The 13,325-nt window shown below is 52.8% G+C and overlaps 4 protein-coding genes across 4 annotated transcripts; 2 read left to right on the top strand and 2 right to left on the bottom strand.

Annotated features, from left to right (window-relative positions):
• Positions 1-4,473: 4,473 nt before the first annotated feature.
• Triagg1_1903 (uncharacterized protein) lies at positions 4,474-6,196 on the top strand (the record flags this gene model as incomplete). Its single annotated transcript, XM_062896025.1, has 3 exons — positions 4,474-4,716; positions 5,080-5,234; positions 5,290-6,196. 3 exons carry the CDS (start codon positions 4,474-4,476, stop codon positions 6,194-6,196), a joined length of 1,305 nt encoding a protein of 434 aa, XP_062759442.1.
• Positions 6,197-6,867: 671 nt separating this feature from the next.
• Triagg1_1902 (uncharacterized protein) lies at positions 6,868-8,770 on the bottom strand (the record flags this gene model as incomplete). Its single annotated transcript, XM_062896024.1, has 2 exons — positions 6,868-7,701; positions 7,769-8,770. 2 exons carry the CDS (start codon positions 8,768-8,770, stop codon positions 6,868-6,870), a joined length of 1,836 nt encoding a protein of 611 aa, XP_062759441.1.
• Positions 8,771-9,527: 757 nt separating this feature from the next.
• Positions 9,528-10,035, top strand: Triagg1_1901 (uncharacterized protein; the record flags this gene model as incomplete). Its single annotated transcript, XM_062896023.1, has 2 exons — positions 9,528-9,824; positions 9,901-10,035. 2 exons carry the CDS (start codon positions 9,528-9,530, stop codon positions 10,033-10,035), a joined length of 432 nt encoding a protein of 143 aa, XP_062759440.1.
• Positions 10,036-10,636: 601 nt separating this feature from the next.
• On the bottom strand, positions 10,637-12,240 carry Triagg1_1900 (uncharacterized protein; the record flags this gene model as incomplete). Its single annotated transcript, XM_062896022.1, has 3 exons — positions 10,637-10,923; positions 11,144-11,560; positions 11,622-12,240. The coding sequence occupies 3 exons, from the start codon at positions 12,238-12,240 to the stop codon at positions 10,637-10,639; spliced, it is 1,323 nt and encodes a 440-aa protein (XP_062759439.1).
• Between the last annotated feature and the right edge of the window lie 1,085 nt (positions 12,241-13,325).

Here is a 13,325-nt window from a genome sequence, read left to right as displayed (position 1 = left end):
TCCTTGCGGTGCCCTGAGGGATATGTGTTCTGGCTGCCGATTGTTGTGGATATACGATATCGTCAGCAACAAGAGGCGCACTTCCTACCATGGTATAACTCTATGCTTGTCGAATTGCTGATGAAAACATCGTTTCATATACAGACGAAGTGGAAGAAAAAAGAAGAACAGAAATAAACTGACGAGGAGTTGAACTCTGCCAGCCCAAGTTGACCTGCCCCGTCAGCTGTCCCATCCGGGCACACACTCAATCCGTGGGGGGTTATGAGTTCTGTTTCTTCAGCATCCAACCAACAGCAAGTTGCTCCGGCTTCTAGCCCAAGAAACGCGTCATTTTCTGAATCCATGTGGACGGCCTAGGCCTTGAACGACCCGAAAGACCGACGGGGATTGTAGCAAGCAAGCACGGTTCGGACTTGTCTCGCTGGGGCGGGCTCCTTTACGCCTCGCAGTGTGTCGCAACGCCTTCACATCACAATCTGTTTTTTTGATTTTGTGACTGACGCAATACTCATCAATCGAGAAGCTGCAGCGGCATCTCTTGTTTCAAACATGAGCGGCAAACGGGCTGTATATTTGCGGCAATTCTGCAATACATTGTATCATGTAACCGCCTCGGCTGCGCAAGGGGTTTCAACGCCGAAGATGGCCTTTATGGAGGAGATTCGGCGAAGTGGGCATCACTCCAATAGGGTGGATTAGCCCGGGGAGGGGGATCCCTGGCACGCGCGGCTTTGCGGGGGCTCGGGAGAGGAGGTTCGGAGATTCGGATTCGGTGAGAGGGCGGGGAAGCTGTTTTCGGAGTACCTTGCATGGGCGGATGTTGGAGGGCTATGGGATACGATGTGACGTGACCGTTGGCGAGAGACGAAGCCACAGGGCGCGATGTTGTTGGTGCCCGCACAGGCGAGTGGGTGTCCTTCATGATCAATGGTTGACGGACGGCTGAGAAGGGCTTAGATCTTGTGTTCCCTTGATGGCAGCAAGTGGCGTCAATGGAACGAGGAAACAATGGAGCTCCTAGTCTAGAGCAATTAAGTTCAGCACCGGGTGAACTTTGCCGTGAAGACTGTAGGTGCTGGAGGGAGGGGAGAGGTTGATCCATGGGATGTATGCTTTGCGTTTAAATTATGCACATTTACATTGAAAGTGAATCGTTTGGGTATCCTAGTTGATCAAGTATAGCTATTGATGGGCTTTCGCTTTACTTGAGAGGCAGTGATACGTTGAGGAGTTCACGTAGCCATTGGTTGACATGACTTCTCAACTCTGATGCTAATTCTAGCCTTACTTGGTCTCCGAGCTAGAGGAATGCACTGAGTGGGTTTCTGGACCCGGTGGAACTTTGATGGATACCGAGATAATGGCAGATTGAAACGTCCATTATCGCAACTGGATCCTCTCATCATGCTATGAATGAGACAGGTGCAATCCCTCCGTTCAATGCGGATGTCTCGGAGCCTAAGCGTCGACATGTCAGTATACTTGTACCCTGCTCAGGTATTGAGAAATTCTAAAAAAAAATAGTTGAGATACATATCTTACACGTATAGAAGACACCTTCTCCTTGGTAGTATAAGATTAGATAAGGCAATGCCCAAGATGTAAACAACTACAAGATATTATTTACCTAGTAGACAACGAGATGATGAAATGTCTTCAATGCTACTGTTGTTTTAGACTATTACATACGGGTTCTCGACAGGTGGAGCTCCCACTGATACTTGCCTCTCCAGATCAGCCTCCTCAAATGCGATCTCTCCTCTGCCCTCTCTCTATAAGGGTATATGTCGCGAAAAGGATGCGACTGGCAGTGAAACGTCGTTTAACTCTAATGAGACCCTGTCTCCAGATCTTGTATGACACACAAAGATTGCAACATCCTAATGAATACATGTAGTGGTAGTGGATATCACGGCTGTGGGTCTTATTGGGCAACTTGAACATCTACAGAGTGGCTAGTCGCGATTGGGCAGCGAGGTTACCATGTCCAATCCTTCTAGAAGCAAATTGACAGTACGATTCATCGATCCCGCGATAGAGTACCCGTTGATATCGACCCGCCCGTTCCTGCAGGAGATATGGGTAGGAGAAAGGGACACGGGATGAGGCTGGAGACGAGGTACGCCACAGGTGGTTTGCTTGATGACTGATTGATGTGAAGCCACGGTAGATTTGGGGTTTTTACTTTTGGTGATGTTGATGGTGTAGCTATAGGAATGGGGGGATTGGAGAAGCCGTGTTGCTCTTACACAAGGCGGCTCATCTCTCTACGATGCAAGTCGATGAGCATTATATAGATGAATTATCCTTGATACATGTCATATCATCTATCAAATACTGTATTCGAGCCCTGATCAAATAAACAGAACGAGATGTGTTGTTTAATCGCTGTTGACATGTCCGTTTACATGATGTTGATATTAGTAGGGTAGGTACTCCGCACGTATAAGAGGACAGCAGCAACACTTCCCCAACAAGCGCATAATACATAAATTTCTTCCGTAAAAGCAAACTACAAGTTAATACATGCCACCAGTGATCCAATGTTATTATATTCACAACCATTTGACCACATTTCTAAAAGAGCTACTCATCAGTCTCACAACCTCTCTACTACCCAAAGCTGGTCAGATGTCAAAATGTTTGGAGGCTCCAAGCTCCGTCTTCTTCAGCGGGGTTCAAAGCGGGACTCGACACTGTGGGGAAGTTCCAAATTCCAACAAGGAACATGAGCTTCTGCCATGGAAAACTGCAAGACGGGAGTACAGCCTGATGCATCCAAATCGGCCGAGACATGCAGAGCAATTGCCTTTGCCACCCCTCGCCGTGAGATGAGCAGAACCGCAGCAAAAGAGGGTGTCTCAAAGGCGGGGGAAAAAGAGGAGGCCCAACCAATTGATGCTCATCCTGCCATATTAAAGGCATATTTCGATGTGCAGAAGAGGCAAAACAGGTTCCAAGGCTGGGCGGCTGCTGATTGGCCGGCCGAGTCTCTCCGGCCTAACTTTTAGGCTCCGTGCATGTAAGTTGAATGTTTAGTCGAAGCTTCAACCGCATGTAACCTACAAAGACAGTAAGACCTAGAACAAGAACCATCACTGCAAGGTAGGGGGAAAGCAAGCACAGGCTATTCATTTTACCTTGGTGGTATCGAGGATTGAAACTAGCAAAAACGATGAAATTGCCTCATTGAAACACACGGGCGGCATCAGCCTCACACAGGGCAGGACTTGCATTAGTAGAGTGGTATTGCGTGTAAATGGGACATGAACTACCAAGATACCTTGCAGCAGCAGCATGCAAGCGCATCCAATAGTACTATAGCATTTGGAGTGCATGCATAAACGATGAGACAGTTTGTAAATTGCACGTATATGCCGTAGCTGAATGCTACGACATCTCTCCGTATAAGTGATGAGGACGGCGTAACATGCCTCAACGATGGGCTTTACTTTGTGTACCAACACAACATAAACACAACACAACAGACATGCCGGAGAGAGAATCCACGCCACCAAACTACAACTTGTTCAAACACTCACAGCATCCGGCAAAAAGATCAGCAGCTGTTCCGTCTCTCCCCTTGTCACACTCTCTCCTTTCCCCCGCCCCCCCCCAGCGCTAATAAGCCCAAAACGCCAAACTTGGCTTCCCCCACATCTCCAACGTGACCCCGAATCCCGAGATATGTACGCTCGCGATGCCATCAAATTACGTCTTCGGCTAGATTAACTGGAACCCGGGCTGATCCTCTCACTCCCCACCCTCTTCTTTCTCGTTTCTGGAGCACGCCTCTCTCCCCCAATGGGAGACCCCAGTTCGCGGTCGTTCGGTGGGATGCCGAGCCTGCAGCGAAGCCGGGAAGGGGGTCCCTCCGTTTTCCCCTACAGCCCAGTGACGACGATTCGAGGGCCCCCAGGTGAGGAGAAGGACGAGAGCAGGAAGCGTCAGAGGAGAGACAATTACGTACGGGGGAACGGAGTAGATGAGGGGCTTTTCTTCGATTCCTTTCTTTTTGTATGTGTCATTTGCATTTGCGTGAGACGGAGAGGGGGGGTTATTGGAGGCGAAGTGGGAAGTGTTTTGGGGGGGTTTCTCGGAGCATAAATATCGGAGGCTGCTACTCTGCTCTACCACCATCACCCCCCCAAGCCATCAAATCCTCATTTCTTCCCGAACAAACCCTTGCAGGCCAACCTTTTTACAAGCCTCAATTCAGCCCGAAAAGAGTCGAAGCAGCATCAGGCCATTCGCTCTCCACCCTTGTACGTCTTTTGACTGGACCACCCCGGCATCTACTTGTGTTGTCCTCCGACGCCCGGTGTGCTAACTCAAGTTACTTTTAACAGCAAGTGTCTTACATATATAAGCTCTTGTCGCCCTGATTCGAAATCGAGAAATCGATCAGATCATCACCACTCCATCTTCTTTTCTTATTCGAAGAAAAAAAAAACCCCCAAATCAGCCAAAATGGTATCTTTCCGCCCCCTTTCTCGCTCCGTGTCACTCGCTTCGCGGGCTTCCCTCGTCTCTTCAACCCCTTCTATTGCTTCCCGTCAATTCTCCTCGCGCGCAGCCGGCCTGGCCACCTCCAAGCTGGGCTCCTTCACCAAGCCACGCCTCATGCCCTCATCGATCCGCACGCTGACATCCGCCCGCGAAAAGGTCAAAGTTCTCCTCGTCCTCTACGACGGTGGCAAGCACGCCCAGGAAGTGAGTTGTTGTGTTTCCCCCCTCTCCCCCCCTTTGTCTTTGCCAAACTCGTCATCCTGCCTTCTCTCTTTGTGCCATTGGCCCATGAGCTTTTCCTGTCCATGTTGATTCTCGGACCGTATTTGTGGGGGCCGCAATCGTCTCGATCCAAACCACTCAAGATGGGGCCGTTTGTGCGCCGGTCTCTTGCGAGAATGCGGGGGGGAGAGACCGGCTGTTGGCCGCCGAGAATCTTACATGCGGGGGGGGGGGGGGAAGCTCTCCAATGACTTTGAGAGAGAAGTGGTGATGGTTGTAAACTCTGGTATACAGGCATTTGATATGTACGGGGCATCATTTTGCTAACACGCAAAAACTCTACAGGTCCCTGCCCTTCTCGGAACGACTGAGAACGAGCTCGGCATCCGCAAGTGGCTCGAGGACCAGGGCCACACTCTGGTCACCACCTCGGACAAGGAGGGCGAGAACTCCAAGTTCGACCAGGAGCTGGTCGACGCCGAAGTCATCATCACCACCCCGTATGTCGAAGGTCACCATGTCCAACGATATCCCCAGTCCTAACAGTCGAAATAGCTTCCACCCTGGTTACCTGACGGCTGAGCGTCTGGCCAAGGCCAAGAACCTCAAGATTGCCATCACCGCCGGCATCGGCTCCGACCACGTCGACCTCGTCGCCGCCAACAAGACCAACGGCGGCATCACCGTCGCCGAGGTCACCGGCTCCAACGTCGTCTCCGTCGCCGAGCACGTCGTCATGACCATCCTCGTGCTGCTGCGCAACTTCGTGCCCGCCCACGAGCAGGTCGCCAGCGGCAAGTGGGACGTCGCCGCCGTCGCCAAGCAGGAGTACGACCTCGAGGGCAAGGTCGTCGGCACCGTCGCCGTCGGCCGCATCGGCGAGCGCGTCCTGCGCCGCCTCAAGCCCTTTGGCTGCAAGGAGCTGCTGTACTTTGACTACCAGGGCCTGAGCCCCGAGGTCGAGGCCGAGATTGGCTGCCGCCGCGTCGACACCCTCGAGGAGATGCTCGCCCAGTGCGACGTCGTCACCATCAACTGCCCGCTGCACGAGAAGACAAAGGGCCTGTTCAACAAGGAGCTCATCGGCAAGATGAAGAAGGGCTCCTACCTCGTCAACACCGCCCGCGGCGCCATCGTCGTCAAGGAGGACGTCGCCGAGGCTCTCCGCACCGGCCACCTCGCCGGCTACGGCGGTGATGTCTGGTTCCCCCAGCCCGCCCCCGGCGACCACCCTCTCCGCACCGCCGTCAACCCCTTCGGCTTCGGCAACGCCATGACCCCTCACATGTCCGGAACCTCCCTGGATGCCCAGAAGCGCTATGCCGACGGCACCAAGGCCATCCTGGAGAGCTACCTCACCGGCAAGCACGACTACCGCCCTGAGGACCTGATCGTCTACAACGGTGACTGGGCCACCAAGTCTTACGGCCAGCGTGACAAGATCAACTCCGTCAAGAAGTAAAGCGGTGGGAGGAAACCAAGGGACGAGTTGGAGAGGCATATTGCCTGGCTTGAGAAAGGAGGGAATAAGAAAACCCACCTGCTGAAGAACACAAAATGAATAACACAACAACAAAATCGGCTCATGTATATGATAGCGCTGAACAACGACACGAATACCTCTTGCATATCTAGCTATTAGTGCCAGCAACAATACTATATCTTTTTTTATTTTTTAAATTTTTTTTTCAATTCAATTCGCTTGTCGTAAAAACTACCTACCTCTATAACAATTCTTGCATTCGTACAAACCGGTATCAGTGTCATTACCCTTCCTTCATCAATGGGCATGAGACAAACATTCTACAACACATGGTAATTAATAAAGCCTTTATTCATTATACACGCTTATAAATAAATGCATTCATCTCTTTCAACCATGCGTTACTCATTGCAGTCTTCACATCCGTTAGCAATCATGCCCTCCCAATGCCAGCCCGTTCACGTCATTATCTCTAAGTAACCCTTTTGAAGCCACCCCAGCCAAAAATCGAGCAATGCTCCTTAAACCAGCAAAATTCAAACGAGGCATTATTAAGTATAAGTAATATTCTGTAAAACATCCATGCGGGAATTTTTCCCGACGCGAGAAACGAAAGAAGAAGAAAGAAGAAAGATGCTACATTGCTTCCTTCACCGTCTCCAGAACCGCCACCACGGCTTCTCTGCGTCGCCAATGTCGCCGCTCCTCCGTGTCGTAGACTTATTTCTCCCTCTGATCCGCCAAAAGTACACCGGGATGCCGGCCGCGACGAACGCCACGACAATCATGGTCTGCAGCGGCTGCGCAAAGACGGCCCTGCTGAGCAGGAAGAGACTGACGCAGCAAAAGATGATGGGCGTGGAGATCCACGTCTTGTAAGGGCGCTCCAGGTGCGGCTCCTTGACGCGCAGCACAATGAGGCCCAGCACGGTGACGAAGTAGAACGTGTAGCCCGCCACGCCGTAAAACGTGACCAGCGTGCTAAACTCGCCGACGATGCAGTATCCCGATGTGAGCACGGCGTTGAGCAGCAGGGCGTAAATGGGGGTGAAGAACAAGCCAGCATCTTCGTCACCGAAGCAGCTGCGGAACTTCTTGGAGAACCAGCCGCGGGAGCGCTGCGTCGACAGGCCGTGGTCGTTGTCATTGCTGCCGACACCCAACCGGCCAAAGATGTCGGGGATGTAGCCCTCCTTGCCGGCGACGTAGATGAGCCGGCCGGCGGTAAAAGTAGATGAGTTGAGAGCGCCGAAGCAGCTCGCGCTGACGATGAGCGCAAAGACGAGCGCGCCAATCGGCCCAAACACTTTGGATCCAAACATGACGGCGACGGTGTTGGAGGCGTTGATGGACGCCAAGGGGAGGACGAGGAAGTAGGACACGTTGGCGAGGACGTAGGAGACGATGACCAGCGGCATGGCTGTGTGGATGACACGGGGAAGGTCTCTGCTAGGATTGCGAAACTCGCCCACAACGTAGTTTGTCTACATGGAAGCGCATGTTAGATGGCAGCTCTTTCGTTGTTCACATATACTCTCTTTTGCAACTCACATTGTCCCAGCCATCGTAGGCCCATAGTCCGGCGTACAACGCAATCGCCCAATTTGACGGATCCGAAGACGTGCCCGTGAACCAATCGTGCGCTTTCCACTCGCCGCTTGCCTCTCCCTTGAACGAGAGACCCGTGGCGGCCACCACGATGCCCACCACGGTCACTCCCAACAGTGCCACAAACTTGAGGAACATGAGAAAATCATTGACCCTCGTGCCGACCCTCGTCGAGACGCAGTTGAGAAACGTCACCGTAAAGATGCCCACCAGCGCAACGGCCTTGTTGATCCAGGGGTTAATCGTCTCGGCTTCTGCGCCGATGATGGCCCTGACGAAATACTCGCCCATGATGATGGCGATGATGGCAGCGCTCCCCGGCTTCAGCACCAGGAGAGCCACCCACGAGAAGAGGAAACCGGCCAGCTCACTGAACGTCTTGGCCAGATAGACCTGGGAGCCGCCGTTGAGGGGGATTGCGCCTCCCAGCTCGGCGTACGAGGCACCGCCCGTCCACGCAAGAATGCCCGCCACCACCCACACGATGAGGGCCGCGCCAGGGGACCCGAGCCTCGCGCTCACCTGGCTGGGCGAGGAGAAGATGCCGGACCCGATAATCAGCCCGATGATGAGCGACAGGCCGTTGAGATACGTCAGCGTCTTGAGCTTCTCCAGCGACCCTCCGCCCAGCCCCCCGTTGGGCCTGCCTGCCGACGTCGGCGCGCCAATGGGTGCGTATCCGCCAGCGCCGGCCGTCGAGCTCAGCGGGAACAGGTTGCCCGCAAAGTCGAACGCCGACGACACCGAGTACGAGCGGCCCAGCCTGCCCCTCACCGCCGGGTTGTCGTCGTTCAAGGGATCCTCCTCCTCCACCATGGACAGCCTCCGTGACGACGAGATGCTCTGACGCGACGACACCTCGGAGGCGGCGCCGTCGTAGGCGACGCTGGAGCTGGCCAGCGACGCGAGCTCCAGCGAGTCCCGCGATTGCGACTGCAGGGGCATCTTGTGTTGTCCTGTCCTTTCTTTTCTTACTCCTCCTCACTGGTCGCCCAGTGTTTCAAGTTGTTTATCTTTCGACCGGCGAATTTCAGCAGAGATATCCCATATCGCTCAAGGCCAGCCAACTCAGGTCGTGAGAATGAGGATGTCGTCGTATTCCGTGAGTAAGAGTCACAGATTTCGACGACGATGGGAACAAAGGAATGCGCTGTCTCGTAACAGAAACCGGCCTCGGTACCGGAAAAAAAAGGACGGGACACAGATTATCGTAGTCTTCGTAAACGACGTCTTCAAAAGTAAAAAACAAAGAAGAAAGAAGAACCGAAAAAAAAAACGAATGCTGAGCACAATCGAAGTTAATTCCCCCTGAATATAAAAAATATATTAAAAAGAAAAAAACAAGAGTCGGTGGACCGAAAAGGAACCTTTAATGACCGGTTCCAAGTGTGAAGCACACACGAGCCGCTGTTCCCCTCGCATGTAAATGTACTAGCGAAAGATGGTAGCAATTGGGTCCCCCTTGTTCGCTCGCTTCTCATTGGCTTGCCATTCAATGCTTAAACATGCTAGCGTCGTATTGTCGGCCTTTCTCCTTGATGACTAAGGCAGGCAGGCGACCATCTGGACTCTTTGCATTCGATCTGCATTCTCACTCATTTATCGTCATCGTTTATTGTCGTTTATTGTCGGCGCCGCGAAAACTTCCTCGTCGTCGCACAAGAGGCGCCTCTTCTTGCTGTCTGTTACCCGACGATTAGCAATGGGCTCCGACGATTACAAAACCATTGGCGGCGGCGCCCTCAAGCTGAAAGGCGCAAAAGTCGGCAAGAAGAAGAAGAAGACGGCCAAGTCAGACCTGGAAAAGAACCTCTCGACCGGAAATGATGCCGCACTCGTCAAAAGGGACGATCATGGCGACGACAGCCGCGATAAGAAAAAGAGTCCCATAGACGATGATCGTCACAGCAATGAAGATGGCGAGGACAAGGAAGAAGATGGACCAGTGGTGCTGAAGACGGAGTCTGAGCGACGGTACGAGGAAGCAAGAAAGAAGAGGGTAAGCCTAAAAAATCCCGCCTCAGTTTGCACCCTTTGACTTGATATGGATGGCATTGACTGACATTGGGACACAGCTTCTCCAGATTGCGCAATCGTCTGGATCGAGACCCGAGTTGTTAAAGACACACAAAGAGCGCGTCGAGGAGCTGAATACGTACTTGTCCAGGCTGAGCGAGCATCATGATATGCCCAAAATCGGACCGGGCTAAACGGCAATGGCGATTTTGCATCGGGCTTCGGGGAAAACATATTTGCATGGGATGGAGTTTCGGGCGTTTACTGTCCCTGGATGTTGAAATGATTTGGATTGTTATATACCCGTGAAACCTATCAAAAGAAATACGAATGTACACATTTTACGTCAATGATGGATTAGAAATCGAAACACATCAAATGTCACCAGTCCAAGTCCAAAAGACAGCGATTCTCATCTGTTGCGCCTAAATGTGTGGCTGCTGTGTTTGCTTGTTCGCTTTGCTATATGCTGAAAGTACACTGTATCCCCCTTTTATGCCATATGTGCCAAATGATTATGCCAGAGGCTTTCCCGCGTAGGGCCCCGTCCCAGTCTAAGTCCAAATTTGTTGCCAAAATCAAAATAAATGCAGTTACCCAATCTATGCATCCGCCGAGTCGTTGTATTAAGAAATGAGTGGTAAGGAAGTGGCCGTGAATTGTTGAGATGGAAAATGAATGAAACGCCGTTGCCAGTTCCTCTAGTATGGATACGCTGATGCTTATGCAAGTTGAAAAGAGAGTGAAAATATTGGGAGGAAAAAAGGGAAGAGAGAGACGTCGGTCATGTCCGTCTTATACCATCAGAACAGCTCCAGCCAAGAGACCAATGACAGCAGGCAGCACCATCTCGCCGCGAGGAAGAGAGGCGGCGTTCTGAAGGTCAGGACTCTTGGATCCCTCGGCCTGGTCGGTAGGGACAACGGCAACCCATGAGGTGGAAGTGAGGGTGGTGGTGCCGCCGTTGGGAAGAGTTCTGGTGTAAGTGTGGAGAACCGGAGCAGACGTCGTCTTAGTGCCTGAAGTAATGGTTGTTGCCGGACCCTCGCTAGTTGAAGTGGTTGACGATGTTATGGTGTTGTCTGTTTGAATCAAGCGTGTTAGTTATTGATACGGCGATTGTTTTAATTCCACAAGAGAGAAGAAGAAAATGACAGTTTCGTCTCGCAAAACTTGAAGCACTCGCAACCAAGCAACCAGGAGAGTTCTCTTTTTACATCCAGCAAATGGTTCAAGCATCAACACCAGAGTTGGCATGTCCGTCTCGACAATGTCAAACGACAACGCGAAAATCTGACATACCAGTAGTGGTCTCTGTCGCTGTCGTCGATTCCGGAGGGGAAGTTGAGGAAGGGAGGGAAGAGGTAGAAGAGGAAGGGGGCAAAGTATCAGAAGCAGTTGTAGATGCATCGGTAAGCGATGAAACGATGCTTGATGACGACCTACCAGAAGAGGTGGTGGACTCTGGAGCAGTGGTGGTGGGAGAGGAGGAGGCAGCCGTAGTGGTCTCTTCATTTCCTGTAGTGGACGTACCAGTAGAAGTAGTGGATTCAGAAGGAGAAGTGGTCGAGCTTGGGGGCTCGGTGGAGGTGGCACTTCCGGTGTTAGTAGTGGTCTGTTCGTCGGTGGTGGTGCGTCCTGCGGTAGTGGAGGCCGGAGCAGTGGTTGAAGATGATGAGTCCGTGGTTGTGGACCCAGCAGTGGTGCTGGCGGGTTGGGCTATTGATGCAAGAGTTAGTCATCGTCACAATGATAATTTCAATGTCGAAGTGGAACTTACTCGTGGTGGATTCAGTCGAGGATTGCTCGGGAGTGGTGGTTGTAGATGACGACGAATCTGTGGTGGACTGCTCAGGTGAGGTTGTTGAGGATTCCTGGATCGAAGTAGACGAAGAGGACGGGGGCGCTGTAGACGATCCATTGGGGATGGTGCTGTTGTTGTTTGGTGTATCCTCTTGTCTCTTGGCAATCTGGACAATAGCCGAAGCCACAGAAGGGTCGTCGCCATGGATAGCATCAATGGCATCACGGTCCGAGGGGAAGACGCCGTGCTGGTATCTCTCAGGGAGATAGGCATGCAACAACCGGTGAAGCAGGTCAGGAGACGCCTTCTGAAGTGCCTCGGCCAGCTCTCCGTTGGAGGCGTGAGCCTTGGCCACGGCCACCTTGGAGTTGTGGCAGTTGACGACGCTGGGCCGAGCAGTGGCAACGCCCAAGCCGAGGACGAAGCCCACTGCGATGATGAACAACGCCCGCCTAAAGTAAACCATCTTCTTCTTGTTGCGTGGGGTCTGCTGTGAAAGGTGCTGATGGTATCCGGTCTGCTTCTCTCCTTGGGTGTTCTTCAGAAGTCCAGCCTCTAGATGACCATCACGATCATGGTAAGCCGCGGGAGCCATGGCGGCGGATAATATACTGTCAAGAGTTGAACGAATGGGGCAGTTGAGTATGCGAGTCCCGTGTTGCTGCAGGCAGGGCAGGGGGTGTCTTGAAGTTTACGAGACTGGACGAATCCGAGACACACGCCACCACCGGCAGGCCAAGCGGAGAGGGCTTTTGGGGTTTTGGGTTCAACTATTGCCGGACCCGAAAGGTCTAGCAAGAGGGTTTTCGAGTGAGGGCGGGTCCCGTCTTCTCTTTTGGAGAATTACTCGTACACTCGTCTGGAGTCTCCTCTTGGGGCAAAGTCTGGGGCAGATTGGCTGCAGGTCTCCGGGTTGCCCAGTCGGGTCAGGGTTGCTGAGAGGCGTTTCTGGTCTGGCCAACAAAGACGACAACTGTCGAGTACGTGTATATATGGATGAGGAGAAGGGGGGAAAGTGTGGTGGAAAAGAGAAGCTGCCGTTCCTCGACGATGGAAAAGTATAAGTTTTGGGGGCTGGGGGAGGGTCCGTGGGCTTGCATAAAGGCGCTCCGCCAGCTTGTGCTTGTGCTTGTGCTTGTGCTTGCGAAAGATAAGAAGAAGAGGAAATCGATAGCAAGCATCGGCATCGGCATCAGTATGGGGAAAACAGGATCGAAGGGCTGCCTGCTCATGCTAACCCGCTTGGCACGGTTGAACAGCCTCGCCGCCGTGTCCGCGCTTGTACGATCCAGTATCACCGTCAGTCCTCTGTTGCTATCCATGGATACGAGGTCGGTGGCCCTGGCTCTTGGGCCCAGCCCACTCTGTCTTCAGCTGGCATGGCAAAGACGGCAGCAATGACAGCTCACTGATACAAGGACAAGGGCGATAGCTTATCCATGCGTCATTATTAGCGGACGGCAGACGCTTGCGCAGGCTGGAGGTTGGGATGGCGGGACTTGAAGCACGGGCTGAGGGCCAATATTTCCAGACACAAGCCATTTGCTGTCTCTGACTGGCTGCGACTTTGGGGCCTCGGAGAGCTCTAGCGGCGACTAGGCCCGCTGCAGGGGGGGGGGGGGGGGGGGGGGGGGTGCTGTCGCCAAAACCAAAACTAGTTTAATTTACTTCAAAACCCCT

This window comes from Trichoderma aggressivum, assembly GCF_033847375.1.
Source record: "Trichoderma aggressivum f. europaeum strain CBS 100526 chromosome Unknown scaffold_004, whole genome shotgun sequence".
NCBI lineage: Eukaryota > Fungi > Ascomycota > Sordariomycetes > Hypocreales > Hypocreaceae > Trichoderma > Trichoderma aggressivum.
This window is presented reverse-complemented; position numbering and strand designations above follow the sequence as displayed.